Genomic DNA, 22468 nt, shown 5'->3' with positions numbered 1-22468 from the left:
CATTCGGGTAAAAAAAATGAAAAAAACCCATGTCGACCTCGCGACCTGTTGACGAAAAGTCATGTTGACTGTTTCACCTGTACATTCTATATGTCGGTATTTTGACCCTGTCGGGATTTTAAATGTTGGGATTTTGTCCTTGTCAGTATTATGACCCTGTCGGGATTTTGACCGTCGGGATTTCATACCGAATCCATCGCTGCCTCTCATATACTCCAGAGTGTAAACATAGCGAATCCAGACTAAACTTTGGAGCACAACATCTGTAAACCTTGATTTAACTGAGGTCAAGGACCCAAATGAGTGTGTTTCAGATGTTGCGTACACAGACAATTTAAAGAGCCGCACTCATCGGCTTCCTTGTTTTGCATTGTTCCCTAAATCCAGCTCATGAACACAAGTGGTTGGAGAGAAGCCCAAGGTGGGTCGTTAGGTATACAGACTTTGCTTTCAATGGGTTCAAGTGCTTTTGATTGGCATAAAAAGATATGGGAGTTTGTAGATCAAGCAGTGACTGAGTCGCTTCAAGGTAATGTGCCAATTGTTTCAGCTCTGTCTGATCTCGTGCGATAGGGAAAGAAAAGCTGTTTTGCAATCAGTCTTCTATCAGACAAACCTTTGTTGCAGGAAATTGTTATTACCTGGTTATCTGCTTTATGTGTTTAGGGACATTTAACTATGTCACTGGGGGCCTTTCTGTGTCTTTCAGTGGTTTACGTTACCACGGTGGCAATATAACCATGTACAAACCCATGTGCCACCTTACCTGACCTTATTACACCTGGTGACAGTATACACTTAATTTTCTATGAATTAAAGGCTTGATTCACACCTGAACGCCGGGCGGCTACTTTTAAAAGTGTAGGGGGAAATAAACGTATCTCATTAAGGTTTAGTATAAAGCAAAAATACTTTCCCTGGGATTGTAAAACATCCAATGCAAGCCTGTTGTATTCTGCCTCCCCGGTGCACTCTGCGGGGTCCAGATGTTCTACAGGGATAAGGTGACAGCCGTGCATGAGCTGCACCAGGGCAAAGTTTCACTGACTGTGCCTAATTATTCCACTTTATCTGTATAGTGAGAACATATGTCCTGTCTGTCTGGCTGCAGATGGATGGCCTGGAATGAGGGAGGAATGCTTAGAGGCACGCAGATAGGAATACCTTTGAAGTGCGTTCTTCAATAATATTCTACTCACCAAATCGTTAGAAAGATTTATGGCACATCCTAGGTTATATGCGCTCCGTAATAGAATATATCTGACTCGTGTTCCTTCCTTCTATGTTTACAAATAGTTTCTAAAGATGCACTAAGCGCCATCTCCGGGTGCTGACAGCGGGTGTCTCGGTCCTTGCACATTCGGGCACACGGATGTACACCTGGGAAGGGCTAAGTTTGTAGTGACATTTGAATAAAGGGAAGGGCTAAGTTTGTAGTGACAATTGAATAAAGGGAAGGGCTAAGTTTGTAGTGACATTTGAATAAAGGGAAGGGCTAAGTTTGTAGCGACATTTGAATAAAGGGAAGAGCTAAGTTTGTAGTGACATTTGAATAAAGGGAAGGGCTAAGTTTGTAGTGACATTTGAATAAAGGGAAGGGCTAAGTTTGTAGCGACATTTGAATAAAGGGAAGGGCTAAGTTTGTAGCTGCATCTGAATAAAGGATCTTATTCTGGTTGACAAACAAAGCTGCAAAATTTGTGCAAATGGGCAGGGGAGCGAATGGACCAGAATAAAGTCCAAAGTCCCAGATGCCACCACATCAAAAGATGCAGCCCCAATCGCCGCTGCATTTGACTCAAAATCAGACCCTTGGCAGGATATTCAATTGTTCACAGATTTTCTTAAAGCAGCTGCAGGGTGTTCCCTATTAAATTGATGACGAGAAAATGAGAATTAAGCTTAAGAAAATGTTGCACCTGTGACTAAAACTCATCCCAAACTTAGTAAATCAGCCCCTATGTCTGAAACAAAAAGAGCAGACGTATCGTACAAAATAAATATATTTAAGATTCAGCTGTAGTTTTGGTAGCAAAGTAAATGTAACTAAACAACACTTGTGAAGTAAATTTTAAAATGTTGCAATCTTCAGATGTTTTGTGTATTTTGTACATTAGCGCCTAGCGGCAACTCGTACGTCAGGAACGATTTAACTTTAGCTGATTTAACCCGGTCTTTTTGTTTTTTCCCCCCCATTTAGTTGAACGGGACAATTTAACGGATTACTGCGTACTGGGCCAACGACCAACACATTTATCAAATATGAACCAGCTGGCCAGTTTAGGGAAGAGCAGCGATCCCTCACCGCACAGCCCGCTCCACCACAGCACGCCAATCAGGAGCCAAGTTCCCGCCATGCAGCCAATAATGAGCCCCGGACTCTTGTCTCCTCAGCTTAGCCCTTCGTTAGTACGGCAGCAGATAGCCATGGCGCATCTAATCAACCAACAAATAGCTGTCAGCAGACTGTTAGCGCACCAGCACCCTCAGGCCATCAATCAGCAATTCCTAAATCACCCACCCATCCCCAGACCCGTGAAGCCAGTGGAGACCAGCAACTCTTCGGTGGAAGTCTCTCCGGAGATCTACCAACAAGTTCGTGACGAGCTGAAGCGGGCCAGTGTGTCACAGGCGGTGTTTGCAAGAGTCGCCTTCAATCGCACCCAGGTAAATTGAAAGTTTCTTCATTGCAATGTTTTCCAGTCTTTTATCTGTTTAGCTTATGTTTCCGTACTGTGAGCCTCATTCCGATGCAACATGAGCAGAGAGAGTTAGATTTGGATGGGGTTTGTTCAAACTGAAATCTAAATTGCAGTCTGCTGTATCTTTGGGTTACATGCAAAAGCAGCCAGTATTTACCCTGCACAGAAAATGTGTAAATCTATTTTCATCCCTTACATGGCTACAAAGTTAATTGCTTTTTCTGCTTTATTACAAACATGAATCAGACCCTACTGTATTGCCGGTTGTTGCGTTCTAGCATGTTAATGCCAAGTTGTGCGCTGCCATTACGGTAGATGGAGTTGTTGAAATTGGGACACCTAAAAAACGTATGGAAAGTACAATTCATAAAACGTCTAAAGTATGAATTAGTTTTCTGGCATTTTATTGTACATATGTTTGATTGGACAACCTAACAGCTCAACCACCTAGTACGGTCACTCTGAGGAGCATTGCTAAAGCTGACGCGTTTCGCCAGGGCTGGCAATGTCATTATTATTCTTGATGTCGTTACTGTTCACCAATTGCTAAGGGTTCCACAAGGTTACATTCTTATCTGTGACAGTCTGCGTCTGTTCACGGCCCCTTTCCATCTCTCTCAGTGTATATAATCTTAAGGGCCAGAATCACGCAAATCTGCACAGGCTGGAATGCGAAATGTAATAGGGTCTGAGTTTGTCAGAGATGCAGGATTTTTTTTTGAAAAGTGGCAATAATTTAAAGTCATGGTTTTGCCTTGTAAATAATTGCCACTTTAAATAAAGTCTGCATTCGTCGCTCTGCACCTCTAGGCGATACACAGTGCCATAACTAGACATTTTGGTACCCTGTGTCAGAAAGAGAGTTCGTGCCTTACCCACCTCTTTAACATATTCAATATATGGATAGACAAAAAGAAAGGGACATGACGAAAGAAGGGGTGTGGCCACAGAATAGTACCAATTCACATTAAATCACTAGTGTTCAGTATTCACATTACACCGCAAATTAGTGCCCATTATTTACATTACACCATCCAGTAGTGTCCATTATTCCCTTTATACCACACAGTAGGGTCCATTATTCACATTACACCACACAAGAGTGCCCATAATTCAAATGATACCACACAATAGTGCCCACTATTCACATTACACCGCACAATAGTGTCCATTATTTGCATTACACCACATAATGGTGTCCATTATTCACATCACACCACACAGTAGTGCCCATTATTCACACTGCACCGCACGATAGGACCCATTATTTACATTGAACCGCACAGTAATGCCCATTAGTCATCTTACACCACACAGTAGTGCCCTGTATTCACAGTACACCACACAGTAGTGCCCATTATTCACATTACACTACACACCAGACAGCAGAGCCCCTTAAACACATTGCCCAACAGTAGAGCCCCTTATAAACATAAGCCACAGTAAAACCCCTCATGGTCATCATCATGATTTCTCCTTTACATCTCCACATTCCTCCTCCTCATTCCTCATCATTCCTCCTCATACTCAGCATCATTCCTTCATCTGTTCATCCTCATTCCAGGAAGTAGCAAAGACTCAGTGCTGCTCTGCCTACTGAACATGTGCCGCAAACATGGCGACATTGTCCGCAGATATATTAGGTTATTTTCACACAAAGCCTCCTGTTAAAATGCTTCTGCAGAGGCCATTTCCAGTGAGGAACAGTGATGTTGCTGCAAATGAGAATTTTCTTGGAGAACCCTTTGATGTGTAGGGGAAGCAAGAAAGAGATCTATTTGACCTTTAATAATCCAGCCCCTAATTGCAGTGCGGCTTACAAGAGTTTTTACCAATCATTGTAATTGGAGGTTGGCAAAGGTACACTAGAAGGTGAGTGCGGTACAATATAATAACTAGGGAGTTGTTTGTATCAAATCAATTTTTGGAGGCTTAATGGAATCAGAAAATAATGTTGACAATGGTCCAAGAGGGCATAGATTTGCTGTTGGGAGATCATACAAATCAAATGGATTTTTTTTTTTACATGACAACGGGAGTAATCATAGATCAATGAATATCTATATTTCAGCAAGCTATGTGATACATTGTGCCAGAATAAATTAACTCAGAAACTCAAAGTCTTGGTTTTAACTCAAAGATTAGATTTGTCTAAAGACCATGAGCCAGGATTTTTGCAGCCAGTGGTGTAAACTCAGAAATAGGGTCGGTAACCAGTGGAGTGCCTCCAGTGTCTGTGCAAGCTCCGGTTTTGTTTCATTTTTTTTTTAATGATACCATTTTTGTAGTCTTCAAGACTTAGCAGGGTTGAAACCACAGAAGGTTTACATTAACTTTATAGTGGCTGCACCCCACCCCTTTTGCCTCTTACTGTAATTGGTGGGAGTTGTTGGCAGTGTCCTCTGACCCATAGTTTCGGAGGGTGGCATCAAAGTCAAAGGCCATGTTGACAACCGCCATAAACCACACATGTCTGAAGTTGTTGGATGCTTCCTGTTCATGTCAGCGGACAGTTCTCTGGGTGGTGGCACCACTGGGGATAGAGGTGTCAAAAAATGGATGATTGGCAACCGCTTAGATGCTTCTTAGGTGCACCGAGTAGGAGTTGAGGCAAGTACATATGTCTGATGTGTCGCCAATATTGACACTATTAAAACGGTGTATCAGAAGACATAACAAAGAGTGTTAGGGAAAGCCTGATGAGCTAAAGATGTTCAGGTAATTCGATATATCACTGTTTGCACTGCCTGTTAACTGTTAGAAAAATGGGATAGAAGGCATTTAATATGCCTGAGAAGGATGGCGTTTCTTATGGTGTATTCGTATTGTGTCCTATAATATGCTTATGTTTCCGGGAATGGGAGGTCTCTTGTGTCATTGGATGTTCCCATCTTTTCTTCCTTTTATTGAGCTGGCAATTGGCCCCCCCATCTAGAACTCGAGTTGTTGGTACTAAACTGGCAATCAGGCTCCATCTTGGATTAGAGTAGTTGGTGATTGGTTAACAGTTGGCCCTAATCAAGGATTTAAGTAGTTGGTGATGAGCTGTCAATTGGCCCCCATCTTGGACTTGAGTAGTTGGTGATTGGTTAACAGTTGGCCCTCATCAAGGATTTAAGTAGTTGGTGATGAGCTGTCAATTGGACCCATCTAGGATTTGAGTAGTTACTGATGGATTAACAGTTAGCCCTTATCGAGAATTTACGTATTTGGGGATGAGCTTGCAGTTGGCTCCCATCTAGAACCTGAGTAGTTGGTAATGAACTGTCACTTGGCTGCCATCTAGGATTTGAGTAGTTGGTGTTGGGCTGGCAATTGGCCTCCGTCTAGGATTTGAGTATATAGTGATGATCTGACAGTTGGTCCCCATATAGGACTTGAGTAGTCATTAATGGACTAGCAGTTGGTCTCCATATAGTACTTAAGTAGTTGGTAATGAGCTGGCAGTTGCTCCCCACATACACTGTAGGAGTTGAGTAGTTGGTAATGGACTGGCAGTTGGTCCCCATATAGGACTTGAGTAGTTGTTAATGGACTGGCAGTTGGTCTCCATATAGGAATTAAGTAGTTGGTGATGAGCTGGCAGTTGGCCTCTGTCTAGGACCTGAGTAGATAGTGATGAGCTGGCAGTTGGCCTCTGTCTAGGACTTGAGTAGATAGTGATGAGCTGGCAGTTGCTCCCCACATACACTGTAGGAGTTGAGTAGTTGGTAATGGACTAACAGTTGGTCCCCATATAGGACTTAAGTAGTTGGTGATGAGCTGGCAGTTGGCCTCTGTCTAGGACCTGAGTAGATAGTGATGAGCTGGCAGTTGGCCTCTGTCTAGGACTTGAGTAGATAGTGATGAGCTGGCAGTTGCTCCCCACATACACTGTAGGAGTTGAGTAGTTGGTAATGGACTAACAGTTGGTCCCCATATAGGACTTAAGTAGTTGGTGATGAGCTGGCAGTTGGCCTCTGTCTAGGACCTGAGTAGATAGTGATGAGCTGGCAGTTGGCCTCTGTCTAGGACTTGAGTAGATAGTGATGAGCTGGCAGTTGCTCCCCACATACACTGTAGGAGTTGAGTAGTTGGTAATGGACTAACAGTTGGTCCCCATATAGGACTTAAGTAGTTGGTGATGAGCTGGCAGTTGGCCTCTGTCTAGGACCTGAGTAGATAATGATGAGCTGGCAGTTGGCCTCCGTCTAGGACTTGAGTAGATAGTGATGAGCTGGCAGTTGGCCTCCGTCTAGGACTTGAGTAGATAGTGATGAGCTGGCAGTTGGCCTCCGTCTAGGACTTGAGTAGATAGTGATGAGCTGGCAGTTGGCCTCCGTCTAGGACTTGAGTAGATAGTGATGAGCTGGCAGTTGCTCCCCACATACACTGTAGGAGTTGAGTAGTTATTAATGGACTGGCAGTGGTTCCTTATCTAGGACTTGAGTAGATAGTGATTAGCTGGCAGTTCCCCATATAGGCCTTTGTAAATGACATGTTATGGGGATGGCAGCTTGACCTTACTTAAGACTGTCTCGCTTGAGCGGAAAGTGCACTTCATATAGAGCCCTTTCTTCTACTCCACCATTCCTTTTCCCTTGTTATAACCAGTTAGAGGTGATCCTTTCACCCACCAATCTCCCCTTCTATGTTTATTTTGGATAAGTTTATATTGTTTATCCTTTGTATAAATGTAGGCTGATAGCGAGTGTAGGGTTCTGCTGCTCCAGGTTCCCTGCTATCACACTATCATTTCCACGCGCGGCACCCATTCCGCCATGTAGACCAACAGATCTGATTGTGGGACGGTCCCAGCAAAACTGGGATATTTGCGAGTTATGCTTTATCAGGCAAGAAATATATTCATGTTCCTTTATTTTAATTAATAATGAATATTAGTTGAAGAACGTGACATCCCCATTGTGCAAAAGGTAAACAAAATGCCCCCCAAAATTTTGTGATACGGGGCCTGTTTCAGAGTTGGGCGCAGTCTCAATCATCATTGCGTCATTGGCGGCAGACCCACCTGTGCTTTTATGGTAAGGCCGCTACATAGCCTTTCCCCGGTGTGCCGCGGTGCATCTGACTGTGCTGGGACACATTGGGGGTAAATTTACTAAAAATAAAAGTTCTAATGAAGATAGGATGTTGTCCATAGCAACCAACCAGTGTCGACTTCTTATTTTGTATCCACCTTCTAGATCAGTGGTTCTCAACTCCGGTCCTCACACTGTTCATGTTTTCCAGGTCACCTGTGCATTTTTACAGTGTGACAGTTGGTGATACAGAGGACAGTTGCTGGTGACCTGGAAAACGTGCTCTGTGTGGGGGTCCTGAAGACCGAGGTTAAGAACCTCTGTTCTAGAAGATAATAGAATCTGGTTGCTACGGGCAACATCCCATTTTCAATAGATCTCCCATCTTAGTAAATGCACCCCATGGAGTCAGTAAGTCACAGCAGTGAAGCGGCAATGTCTTATATTGCTGGCAGGATTCCTCCAGCCGGGAGAACACCAGTGTATATATGTGATGACAGATGTGCATATCAGGTGCTAATACCTAATAACGCAGCGACCAGCGCTGTATCTCCCCGGATAGGAATAAAGGAATGTTCCTTACATATAATTCATCATTTAGAGCTGCTGTCTCGCCTCGCGGCTGGTTAGACACATCACAAGTCCCCAAGCGGCCACATTTTCTCCATGTACTTCATAAACAAACCCGTCCTTTGCCAATGTTTTCACACAGTAGCCAAAACTAGTAAAAACCCATTCAGGCCTCAGTCCAGAAGAGATGATCCCCACCCCCCACCATAGAGACGGGTTCCCAGGAACCTGACTCCAGTGAATGGAACGGTCAGGTTGCCAGACAGGAAAGTTGGCCGGCAATAAGTAATCTCTTGAGAAGGGTCCTTGGGTCTCCCATCCAACTTACACTTGGCTCTGTCCTCCTGCAAATAATCTGAATTCTAATGGATGGGTTCTAGCTCCCAGCCCGAGCTGCCTTCCAATCGGTTTCCGTTTAGCTTTAATCAACGTGTGAGCTCACACTACAGTGTTGTGTCTCAGGACGTCGCTGGGGGTTTAGGAACACTTTATAAACATTGCGCCTATAAGGGGACCTGATGTTAGTGTCGCCCTGCTGTTGGTCACTGATGCCGTACTGCTTGCAGTCTCATGTATGGAACAGGAACCCCCCCAAGTGCGCTTCTCCAACTCTGATATTTGCCAAAAACAAAATATAGGAAAATAACTTTTAAGTCTAATGTCTCAAGTGGGTTTCCAACATATGTTTAGAAGAAGGCTTCTTCAGTAAAGACCTGCTGTGGGAAAATCTGGGATATCTCTGATGGCGCCTAACCAGGGGTGCCAGGCTTTGTCAGTGCTATTGTTTCTGCCCCTCAAGTAACAATTTATTTTCCATTATCTACATGAATGACCCCTGCTGTATGTTCCAGGCAGGCGCTCTGTCACGTGTACAGGATGCTCCAAGATTAGCTGTACTTCCCGGTGCTGACGGACCCACCCTCCTCCGCACAGCATCTTGACCAGAGAAGTCTTAAAGTAACTGACTACTGGGTGCTTAATGGATTGTCCAATAACAGCGCCACCATGGCCCCGGGGGCAGTGAAATGTCCCATTTACTTATTGCAAAAACATAACGGCATAAGTAGCCCCCAAGGTGTGACAGCCCTGGGCACTGGCCCGATATGCCCCTCCCCCTATAATCCCTCCATGATTATATATCCAAACACACTATTTCTTCAGTGCCTACTGCCATGTGTTCCGCCGACTTTCTTATCAAGAAGAATCCTTGGGCCAGGTATGGCCAAACTGTGGGCCTCCAGCTGTTGTGAAACTACACATCCCAGCATGCCTTGCCATAGTTTTAGCATTCCCTAATAGCACAACTGTGGCAATGCATGATGGGACGTGTAGTTTCACAACAGCTGGAGGGACATAATTTGGCCGTGCCTGCCTTCCATGGGATAGGTGGATCCTCCCTTAAGCCGCCCAGTCGGCATGATCGCATGCAATATATCGTATGCAGACCTTTTGAATACGGTATATCGAATTTCATCCCAGCCATGCCTGCCAGGCTTGGATACGATGCAAGGGTTCGCTCCTGCAGCCGGCGCGATGCGCACAGGACCGCTGTCAATAACATGCAATCCGGATGCTTTTATTGCGATTGATCGCTGCAATTGCATGAAAAGAGCCCAAATCGCATGTGAATCACCCTCGTGTATGGGCACCGTTACTTTTACCCACGAGATGTTTGGCATGTGAGTGCGGATCTCTGCGTTCAATTGTTCTCTCCCTCTGCGGTGTCCGTTTGGAATATATAGGATATTTCATATCCCATACGTCATAATTAAAGCTGGCGTCAAACTTTGCTAATTGAACTAAACAGCAGAGCGAAGCCTTTTCCGGACAATGTGGTGTTCACGGCTCCCTTGTGATAATTGCAGAGCTTCGTGTGGGATCTGTGTTTGCCTATCATTATCGCCGGAGTTTGGACAATCTTATGAAAGTGGATTAAGCCTTTGTAGAATGCTTGAAGTCCTCGGCCCCTGACAGATGTGATTTATGGTGAGATGGGAGGGGGTGGGGGCACCAGTAGTGTTAATTCTTCCCCATGGTAATATGCATCTGCACCTAAATGCAGGTGAGGTGTCAGTCTGGTTCCCGCGTCGGTGTGGGCTAAAGGAAATCGGCACTTGGCGTACACATCATTAGGCAAGCGCGTGACGCGGCCAAATGAATGTAGAAGCATTGGGATATGTATAGGGTAAAAGTGAATTCCGGGATAAGTGCGGTAGTAGCTATGGAAGCACACAGGATTACCATCAGAAATTCCGGGGCCCAGGACTGATAAGACAGGCAGGACCCCCTCCTGTGGCTGACCGTCTGAAAGCTGTGATTGGCTTGCAGCTGGTGCCAATTTTTAAAATGCCACCAGCACTTTCTCCATGGCCAACTGCCATGTGTCAGCTGCAATGAGCTTGCCTCCTGGCACCAATCCAGGGATGGAACTCCTTGCCGTCCCGGCATTCCTCCCCTGATGGCGGTTCTGGATGCAGGTGTCTAGCCTTCGCGCGCTGCCTTTGGGCGGACAGCTCGTGCAAGCCCACAGCGTACCGTGGGCATGCGCGATCATTCGATAATCGCTCAGGCTGCAAATTCCAGTGAACGGGTCAGAATGACCCCCCCCAGAGTGGAATGTGCGTCTCGCCAATGTCCCTTTATAAAGCTTTGTCTGGTGTGATTATTTAATTTATTACATTTCCTGTGCTGCATATAAGAATATAATGTCTGCAATCATTGCGCAAAGTATTGCTAATCGGACGCAGCGAGAGATAGATATCGGCAGCACTACGCTTCGGTTAGGCTACACAAGTTGTGCAAGTCAGCAACATTTAAGCCCTTTCTCAAGTATCGTTTTTTATGTAACCTAAAGTCACAAGTTGATACAAGTTTTATACGGTAACAGGTTTTTTTCATTGGTGAATTGATTTCACAGATTACTTCCTCTTTCTGGAACTAGTTATAGTAATTAAATCTCTACCAATAGGTTCCACCACAAAAAAGTACAGTATACTTCTGTATATAGTGACCACTAGAGGCCACTCGAAGGACCAAATCACTCCTTTGTGTGCTAATAGGCGGCATAACAGAAAGTGAAAGCATTTTTTGCAGGGACACTGATATGTTTAAAACTTGCTGGATATGAAGATTTAGAGAAGACAGAGATTGGAAGTTGGAGCAGATAGGGACTGGGGTGGGATGAAGTTTGTGGGCTAAAAACTGTCACAACTGAAACTGAAAGTAAAAACTGTCACAGCTCAAAGTGAAAGTACATTGCAGAAGCCGTCATTTTTATGGAACTTTAACTAATGTTATATAATTGCGCATGGTGCGTGTCTAGGGTAGCTGGGCACCATACACTTGGGGGCCACTAGTGTGGCGACAGCCCGTGGCTCTCCAACCAGCAAGATCTACCATTGTGCAGATGGTACATTGTGTGATACATACTACAGCATGGTAATCCCCCTCCAAAAGTATAATCCAGACAGCAATGCCATAGATAAATCCACCACAGGTATGGGTAGAGTGAGGGCAGGACAGGGGTGGCACGGCCATCATCGGGTATATTTTATATACCAGGATAAGCCAGAATATTTTGGAACAAATCACTCGAACTGCTTAACAATGTCTCATCCCTGCCAAATACACAATTGATTCATTTGGAAAACCAGGTAAAGCCTTTAAAGAACAGAGTCTTCGCCAACTTCTAACCCTGGGGCTACTGTAGATTTACGATGGTTTGGGGTTGTGTGGCAGCCAGTGGCACAAGAAATATTGTCTGGTTGAAAGAGAGAACAAATATTATCAGGTTCTAGATGTTCCCGTTCCAGGGTCAGTTACAGGTTGAAGGAGAAAAGAACTTGGATGTTTCAACCGCACAACGATCCAGGGCGGACCAGAACATCAACAGGGAGTTACCTAAAGGAACAGAGAAAGCCATGTTGAGCTGTGACGGTCCCCAGATGTTACTGACAATCTGCCGACAGACCCCAGATATCATGTATGCATAGAAGACATAAGAATTTCTGGGACTTCTAAGATGTTTGCGGGGAACGGTGAGACCGAGTGCAAGAATACAATGACGTGTTTGCTGGGATATCTGCCAAAGGAGGTGTCACTAAGCAATGACTGACTCGGTGCCCAAACGTTGTGATATACCACAATCAGAGCATTCATTTAACCCTTCGTTTGTCATCAGCAGACTGAATGTAAGGCCAAGGGCCAAGGAGGCAAATGTAACTACAGCTCCATGCCTTCATATAAAAATAGGCCCATGATGGCAGCAAAATGATAACCAGCACAGCTTGTTCACCCCTAAAGGCTATACTCCTGCTGACCTTACCAGCGGGTAGAGGTAAACCCACCAAAACCACCTGTACCGCACTAGATAGCAGAGGTGGCAGCTAAACAAAAGGCAAGACAATCACTCCTGCTTCCAGACTTTGTGCGGAGCTCAGCGTTGGACCATCTATTTACCAGGCTGCCGGAGAGGAGAAGGTCCAGACAGAGGTCGGCGGGTGTGCCACAGTGAGGGTCAGGACACATTTTAGCAATATTAAATCAGGTAGGGTGCGGCGCGCGGCAAATAAAGCTCAGCGGGAACACTAGTCATTTCAGATTTCGGAGAACAGTGTCTTTGTTTGGCTTTTATTGGTTAATGGAACATAATCGAGTCTCCGGTGTTTGTTGGAAGCTGAAGAACAGTTGTGCTACATAGATGTTGTTGTCCGTTTCACAAGGAGTTTGTGTTCTTACACACCAAATAAAGTACTAAAAGGAATGAAAACAGCTCATTAGGGTCACATAAGGTTGGGGAAAAAGTCTTACAGTATGTTAAGATGATTAGTCCAATAGCCACACAATATTTATCAATGCAGTGGGCCGGGGATGTTACTGAGGACAGCTTATATACACATGGGTAGGTGGAAGCAGAGAATCCCGACAGGGGTCTGGTAACCATACTTACCTTTCCCCTGTAATCCCATAAACCTAACTGTGTCTGCCTGCACCCTTACCTCTACACTCCACACCCAGAGCCTAACCCCAACCCTCCCCGCTAGTGCCTAAACCTCACCTTCCTATCCCACTGCCTAAACCTGTCTCTTCCGCCCCCCGCAGCCTAACCCTAAACCTCCTTTTAGTGCCTAGTCCTCACCTTCATACACCACTACCTAAACCTAACACTCCACCCCCACAGTCTAACCCCGACCCCTCCCCCCAGTGCCTAGCCCTCACTTTCCTACCCCACCACCTAAGCCTAACCCTTCTGCCCATCAGCCTAACCCTGCCCCCAACTTCTAAGTGCCTAACCCTAATTCTACACCCCCACAGCTTAACCCCAACCATCCCAGCTAGTGCCTAGCCAGCACCTTCCCACCCCACTGCCTAAACCTAACCCTCCTGCCCTGAAGCCTAACCCTAACCCCATCCACTAGTGCCTTACCCTAACCTTCCTACCCCCTACCTAAACATAACCCTAACCATGTCTAACCCCCACCTTCTAATCTTTAAGCTCGCCTTTGCTATAGGAGGAACTGATTCACACTACCGCACAGCGGGAGTGGTGTCATTATGATATAAAATGTGTCAACTTAATTCCTGTATTTGCCCATTGGAAGACCAAATATTCTTGGATATTAACTATGTCACAAAATTTTGTGTCTTCAAAAGACACACCGTCTTGTGGACGCCAAATACTAATCCTAAGATATTAAGTAAAACAAGGCTCAGGGCTTACTACCCCCGTCTTACTGTACCGGTAACCAGCCTCCACCTGTGCTTACACCATTCACTACAGCATTGACCTTTGGACCACACCTGATCTTATTATCAAATAATGCAAACATTTTGAGTTTGTGAATCAGTTTATTGTGGCATCTCGTATCAGACAATAAGAATAATAACAATAATAATAAATTATTTTCTGGCTAAAGTCTAAACAAGTTTTATAAACTGATCCACCCCGATTTACAACTTTGGTAACCGAGTAAAAGACAATCATGTGATGTCTCTGAGTTTTGACTCCAAAAGGCAGATTCCGTTGGATACGAGCCTCCACCACAGCCTTGCGCGATCTCACCCCACAGATGTCCGGTTGGACACTTTGCTTGTTATCACATGAGCAACTTCGAGTTTCGTCAAACATGAGCAAAATGTCACGGTACCTACTGTTATACCCTGATAAAAGCAAAGCCTCACATCTCATCGAAACCTCGGAGCCAGATGAAACTGCCCCTAAATGGTCAACAGTTGCTGAGATTTCATTAATCCTACTATTAAAGACTCCCTGGTTTATAGTTATGTATTTCATCTCTACTCCCTTGCTTGCATGGCGGAAATACATTCACCATTCTCCGCTTGAAACTAAACTAGAGATGAGTGGGATTGAATTGGTTTTACTCAGATAAACTCTAATCTTAAAACCGGCTTCTTATTGGCTATTGTCTCTGACGGGTTTTGAATAGCCAAGAAGAAAATAGACCAGTAAACCAGCAATTGTTTACAAAGTTGGGTTATTGGTACTACAACCATCAAGCTCTTCAATGACTCTTAGATAGTCAAGATTTAAAGCTATGGCGGAATTGTACCAAGCACCGTATAGAGAGCAGACGTGGAGAAGATGACCCCAGCAACCAATCAGCTCAAAGCTATAATTTATCTAGTATATTCTATAAAATGATTATGATAAGCTGATTGGTTGCTGTGAGCAGTTTCTCCACCTCTTTACTCATTAGAATGCTTGATACGTCCCCATTATATTCAGTAGATGGGATTTTTGTGTGAATAGGTGGAATAATGCAGGAATACCAGAATAAAATTTGGCATGCCCCTATCTGCTCAGACGAAACTCAATCTGCCCCCAGCTTTTATTCTGCCCAGCCCAGGGGAATATATTTGCCCCACATTATTTATGTTATAGCTCTTTGTTGGAACAACCTAGTCTTCTTTGACTGTATTATAACAACCACTAAGATTTGCAAGAGAGAGTGCCAGCATAAGATAAAGATGATATGAGAAGAGAAGTCAAACAATGGCAACTGTACAAAATGGCCAGCTCTGCAGGCAGATGAACGAGGACCGTAATAGTAGTGTTATAGACTTATAGATTTATATCTGTATTTGACAAATGCAAAGGGAAAGTAAATATGCAGTAATTTGTTGCTTTATGCCATGGCTGTATATGGTACAAACGTACGCAGATTAAGGGTATCCTGATAGCTGCCATTAGCCGTTTTCCTGAAGAAGAACAAACAAAAATTTGTCTCACCTACTCTGAACAAGGGAAAATTTTGGGAAAATCCATACTTTTGTGTAAAAACTTCGGGACTTGGTTCAGAACCCCTCGACAAGCCCTCTTAATGACTAATTAGGCACTTTGAGGTTTTTAAGTATTTTTAATATGCCAATAATGAGATGTTAGTTTTGGAGTAAAAAATTACAAAGTGATTGAAGGTATAAGACAGGTATATTGGGGTGCGTTATGATTTGGAAAGGTTTTTGAAAGTGCCTTTAAGTGTCCCAAATATATACTTATACCCATTTTCATGTAACCCAAATTAACAAATTGCTTTTACTGTATATAAGTGGGGTTTTATTTAATTAAAAAAAGGCCTATTGCAGTTATTTAACACATTTTAAGTCCCCCCAAAACAGTTTTTATAATACCCTCTCATATACGTCTATATGTCTTTTGTTACTTTAAAATTTTGGGGGGGTACAGGCATATTTACATATTTTCACCTGCACTTTTCACTGTGTAACACACTGCCGGGCACCGTTTTCCTGATTTTCTAATAGTATAGGTTGAAAAAACGCAATAAGCATTTTTTTTGATCGATAAGTGCAATAACTTTACCTTCAACTGTGTTTTGTGCTGTAGCGGCAAATTCTGGGTCGTCTACGCTCGTAGAACGGCCGTCAGGCTCCCAAAAACAGAGTTCACCTCCCAGCCCCCCAGAAAGGTTGATAAGTCCCCCGCAATGGTGGCAACCTCCCACAACCCCCATCAGCGGGGTTGTGGGAGGGACCAGATGATGCTAACTGCGTCATCATGACCCCCCCCCCCTTTTGCAATGCCTGTAATACCGGCATTACAAAGAGAGGGGCATGGCTACAGTGATCCAGTTGCGGTGGCCACGCCCTCACATGTTTTTTCAGATAACCCCGCCCCCAGCTTCACCCCAATCAGATCATATCATTTTCTAGGATGCAATAGAGAAGCGTTTGACAAAATAGGATTGGTTGTTATCATCACTTTTCATTTTATAAGCTTTAGAAAATTTGCCCCTTTGATCCTGGTTCTATATTTCAACGTCTTCGTCACCGTAGCAAAAATTGCGCAGCTCCGTAAAGCCCCGGAATTACGTATAGTACCCTATATACGCCTCATCTTCTGATAGCTGTGACGGATGTCCCAGCATTCCCGGGGACACCTGGAATCTATCGCTTTAAAAAAATAAATTCTGCCTCATTTAGTTACAATTAAACAGAATTATGACTATTTGTTTTGCTTCAAGGAGGTTGCTTTGCATATTGAGTGGCTAATTATTTGCAGGTGACAAAAAAAAGAAAGAGCAGGTTAGATCATTTTCTCTTTAATGAATGGAAAGTTGACATATTTACAAGACGGGCCGTGTGGAAAATGACTAATAATCAGAGCAAATTTCCTTTGAAATAGTTTAATAATCGTACTCAAGTGGGGTAAAATATTTTTACATAAAGCGTTGGCTTCTTTTGTAGCTAATTATTGTTATGTTCGTGATGCTCGTTACTCTTTATGATCATGTAATTGATAGGAAAATGTGAAGTGACCGGTTGTGCTGTATCGGATGGGAAAAGACGGACTTTGTAAATGAATGAGGGGGGGGGGGGTGCGGTTTCTTGGGTACGGAGGGCTGTCTACCATTAGTGACTCCTAGCATACAGTACATAAATATACTGTATTTACATTTATGGATGTGTTTTAACCCTCTGTGCTCACATTTGTTATATAAATTCAAATAAAAATATTGTGTAAACAAGTTTATATTTCCTATATAAGGTAACATTACAGGTCATTATGAGGAATACAAATGTTTGCTTGGTTATTTTCTCACCAATTTTGACAAATTCCCTTGGCACTCAAAGGGTTAATGCTAAAACCTAGCAATAATGGACAATCTAACTGTATGCGTTGATCATTATCATGTTGGGATCCTGATGCAACCAGTTTCTCTCCCTTTACATGTTATGCCCTTTTCAAAACGTCAAATTTTGAAAATTTGTTAATTTGATTTTAGCATTAACCCGTTGAGTGCCAAGGGAAATTGTCAAAATAGGACAATAGGTAATAAAAATTGCCAAGCAAATGTATTTATCGTAATGTCACCTTATATAGGAAACATAATCTTTTTTGACACATTTTTTATTTGAATTTATATAACAAATGTGAGTGATGCTCAAAACCGGTTGATTTCTTAATTACTTACCGGTATTTCTATAGCAAATGAAAGCTCTTGTTCCGTTGAGTTATATCTGCGTTGTAATTGGTTGCTTTGTTTCGGAGTTATGTAGGAAAACGTCCGCCTGCCATTTGCAATGCATCACCATTGTCCTCTGGAAAATGTGACAGTTGGTGAAGTTTCCCTGGGATCTCTAACGTGTGACCTGCTGTGTGGTTTGGAAACTGTGACAGTTATTTGCAGTCAACCACGAAGCAGGGGATTTTTGATTGCTAAGGGGTGAAAGGGATAAAGTGTGTGGGATGGTGTCACTAAGGGCCTTATTCTGATCTGTGCGGCCGGATCCGAATATGCAGCCAGGACCGTGCGTGCGAAACCCCGCCTTCCATACGGATCGCCAACTCCGTCCGTACGCGGTAAGAAGCTGGCCGAACGGACCGCACGTGTATTTTTCACGGAATACGCCTCCTCCATCTCAGGGAACCTCCCCCATCATTCGATGGTCGCAGACCATCGAATGCAGGACCGAGCGGTCCACCAGCTCCCGCAACCTCAGACCACACGGACATTTTTCCATGCAAAAGCAGGGATCTGGGCGGGCAGCTGACATCCGGCGATGTCATATGTCCGCCCCCTACACGTGCGTCACGGCCGCATTACCATACATACGCCCAGCGTTTGCATGGGAACGCCCATGAAACGCGGGGCGTATGCATATGGTAATGAGCCCAAATAGCCCTTCACGCCCCTCTCCTCCCCCTGTTCGGAGTGTTCACATTTCATGGGGGATTTGGCCGTACGCCCCGCTCGCACATGCGCAGATACGCCTCTGCACATGCGCAGACACAAAACATTGGCGGCACGAACGCACGCGGATATTACCGCACCGATCAGAATAAGGGCCTGAGTCTACAAGCATTAGGTAGACTTGCTCATTAGGTTGACACAAGCATTAGGTCGACATGAAAAAAGGTCGACATTATTGTTTTCATTTTTTGAATAATTTACTAACCAAGTGGGCAATAGAGTGAGAATATAATAGTGTGCCAAGCGTAGCGAGGCACCGTTCCTATAGCAATACGGGCATTAGAACAAGTTTAATCTGCAATGTTTAATAATCCTATTGCATATTTATTATTTATATTTATTAATTACCCATTTTTTATATAGCGCAGCAAATTCCAATGCATGTTACAATGGGAAACAACAGTAATAACATAAAACTTGGGAATAACAGACAGAGGTTGGAGGGCCCTGCTCGCAAGCTTACTCTCTATAGAGAACTAGGCATTGATACACAGGTGTTATCTATTGCACAATGATCCACCAGATTGCAGAGGCTCTTTGTGGGCAGTACGACACGGTCACCCAGCAATGTTGGCCAGGAGGATGTGAAAATGAGAGAAAAAATATATGAGGTTATGTTTGGACTGGATAGAGAGGATGTGATTGGATAGGAAAGTTTATGAAGGTTTTGTGGGTGGTTATGGAAATATGATAATCTGCCTGAAGAGGTGAGTTTACAGGGAACGATGAAAGGTTTGTAGACTAGAGGAGAGTCTTGTTGCGCGTGGGAGGGCATTCCACAGAGTAGCTGCAGGCAGGAAAAGATTTGCACCATCAGCATCGTAATGGTTATTTATTTAACATGCACCACAAACTCTCCAGTGCTGGGCTGTCAGCCTAGAACATAACATATACTGAAGATATGTAGTAGACAAAGAGGTACATTAAGTCATACTGTATATGTACATATGAAATAAATAAACATATTGAGTAATCTCAGCCTGTGTATTGTTAACAAACATATTATACCTGAATTAAATACTGTACCTGATCTGTACTAAACCTTCCCATTACGCTATGTTCAGAATTATTCACAGACACCAAATATACCTCTCTATATTGCATAACTCAGTACAGAAGCCAGAACTAGGGGCTTCCTGATGTGTTTAAGCCCAAAATAAATAAAAAAAAACACACCACGTAGCGGTGGCTTTTTATAAGTAACTTCTTTGTAAATGACCAGCTAGAGTGATTGGTAGTTTGTCCAACCTACAGGTCCCATTGGTGCACCCACAGCAAGTGCTTTTCTTATTCTGTTGCAGTAAGCCGTGCTTTAAGTTTTGAGCTTTTTGTCCCACATTCACACAGCCGTAGCCAATTTTAGTGTAGTGTTAAGGAGGTAAACAGCTGTGTGTTGCGAACCTCATTTTATCTTATGTATGATCATTTCAGTATTAGATTGTATTTCAACAAGAAAGAAAGATAAGATTGACAGTAAGTTATTTACCAAAAAAGGTGTGGTCCCAAAATATTTAAATATAATCTCATCAGCGATCTGTCAGCATTGTTCAGTTATAAATATGGCATATTTTGGCTTTTCACTTCAGGCTGATTAGTAGAATCATTCTAAATATTGAAGATAAACATCTCCCACTGGATAAACTATGAGCCCCATTCTGGGAACTTGCAATTAACTTATTACTTATTGGCTGATTCAATCCTTGTGTACGTTCGCAGCTGACCATTGAAAGATTTTTTCTCCGTTTGTGGATAAAAAGTATGTTAATAATTATATAGGATTTGGACAACAAGGCAAATATTTCTGAGGCTTTTAATCTGTGCATCACAACTGCAAATTAAGTAATTATTAATTGAGGGTGGATCTTGAGTTTGTTCATCCCACCCCCTCACACCTCGCTCCCAGCCTCTCCTCTACTGGTAAATCTGAGTCTAGCACAGCTCAGTCGCATTTCCACTTGCGACAAAAGGTAGCGTATCTGTCTGGGGATGTGTCAAGGGACCTGCCGGCTGTGCCAAGTTGTAATTACCAAAAAATATGACAGCGCTAATTAAAAAACCTATATGTTGTGGTCTTTGCAAGTGGCTAGTGAAATTATAATGTAGATTACACATTGAATACCTCAATACAGACATTGCATTTTAAAAATATAAACAAGAAATGCGTCAGTGTCTGTATATCACTGAGATTACCTATAGGTGAAATTCACAAAAGGAGCGGTCCTAAGACATATTTAGTAAAGTAGAATTGGCCTGATGAGATAATGTGGCCGGATTCTGCACTTGGTCTGATGATAAGCAGGGATAGAGCGAGCAGTTCCACAAATTGACGCGTTTTGTCTCTTTAGAAGAGACTTCTCCGAAGAGTTGTAATTTGGTTGGTACTCAGATGTATTTAGAATAGTAGAATTGGCCTGATAAGATAATGTGGCCTGATTCTGCACTTGGTCTGATAATAAACAGGGATAGCGCAACCAGTTCCACAAATTTATGCGTTTCAGCTCCTTAGAAGAGACTTCAACAAAGAGTTGTAATCTGGTCGGTTTGCAGATGTATGTAGTATAGTAGAATTATCCTGATAACATAATTTCCTTGGATTCCACACTTGGTCTGATAATAAGCAAAGATAGAGCTAGCAGTTCCACAAATTGACGCGTTTCTCCTCCTTAGAAACGACCTTTCCAAAGAGTTGTGATGTGGTCGGTTCTTAGACATATGTAGTATAGTAGAATTATCCTGATAACATAATTTGCCCAGATTTTGCACTTGAAATTATAATAAGCAGAGGTAGAGCTAGCAGTTCCACAAATTGACGCGTTTCGTCCCCTTAGAAGAGACTTTTCCAAAGAGCTGTAATTTCAATGGTTTTCGTATCTTTTGAAGTGGAAACGTGACTGGAGCAATTATGCACTTACAATGATGGCTATGAAACCACGGATAGGGCATATGCGTATTACTTTCCCTGAGCGTAGGGGCCCTAACGACCAATTTGTATTGAACTCTGCATTAGCCCTTCTATGTATAATGTTATTCTTTATGTCGTGTTTCCTAAACAGTTTATTTTGTTCACTTCACTTCTGTCCCCTATACGATGCAGTTGTGACAACGCTTTATATAGGCGGCAGCAAGGATGGTGATCAGAACAATGTCTCTGGCAGCATTTAGTTATGGCGCAACAACCAGGGTGCAATTGCCATGGTTCCTAGTCACATGACTTTACCAGTTACCTTTGCTGATTGGTGGAGAGAGGAAGGTGCCAGTTTAATAGTCTAAAGCTAGAAAAAAATATTTAAATTGCTTTAATATCATGTTGTGAGTTGATCTCCTTCTGTCATCAGAAGGGGTGTGGCATAGTAGTTCGACACGGAAAGGTCGACATGCACAAGATCAACAGTAACAAAAGGACATCATCAGCAAAAGGTCGACATAAAAAAAAGGTCAATATATGAAAAGGCCGACATGAGTTTTTCATGTTTTTTGGTGTCAGTGTCAACATTTGAGCACCTGAACCCCCAATTAATGTCTACAGTCTGTAAGTCAACACGACATGGTCGACATGCATGAGGTCAACAGTGACAAAAGGTCAGAACATGCAAATGATTGACAGGAACAAAAGGTCAACACGTGCATATGATTTACCGAACAAAAGGTCAACCCATGAGGTCACATTTTCAATGTCGACACTCAAGCAGGTGAACACCCAGTTAGGGTACCGCTCTCGAGCCAAGTTCCACTACCACTGCACTCGGTACACTTTACCATTCCCAATTGCGGATGGTAAATTATGAAAAGGTAAAAAAAAAAATGAAAAAATCCCCCCCCAAAAATCATGTCAACCTTTTCATGCTGTTAACCATAAGGTATTAAATATCGACCGAGCGTGCCGATACCAACCAGAAGAAAACTGGTGATAATTTTATTGTAGTTTCTAGGTTAATTTGGGTGACCATTA

At 43.3% G+C, this 22468-nt stretch overlaps 1 protein-coding gene across 3 annotated transcripts in view; it reads left to right on the top strand.

Moving 5' to 3' along the window:
* Positions 1 to 22468, top strand: part of SATB2 (SATB homeobox 2) — a 148834-nt gene that overhangs the window by 71544 nt on the left and 54822 nt on the right. For all 3 annotated transcript variants that reach the window (XM_083154396.1, XM_083154394.1, XM_083154395.1), the window contains exon 7: positions 2201 to 2667. In XM_083154396.1, the coding sequence (XP_083010522.1) occupies positions 2201 to 2667 (467 nt within the window). The remainder of the gene's footprint in view (positions 1 to 2200; positions 2668 to 22468) is intronic.

The sequence above is a fragment of the Crinia signifera genome, chromosome 7 (genome assembly GCF_055691185.1).
Source record: "Crinia signifera chromosome 7, ASM5569118v1, whole genome shotgun sequence".
Classification (NCBI taxonomy): Eukaryota; Metazoa; Chordata; class Amphibia; order Anura; family Myobatrachidae; genus Crinia; species Crinia signifera.
The sequence above is the reverse complement of the archived record's forward strand: the minus strand, read 5'-3'. Positions and strand labels throughout refer to the sequence as shown.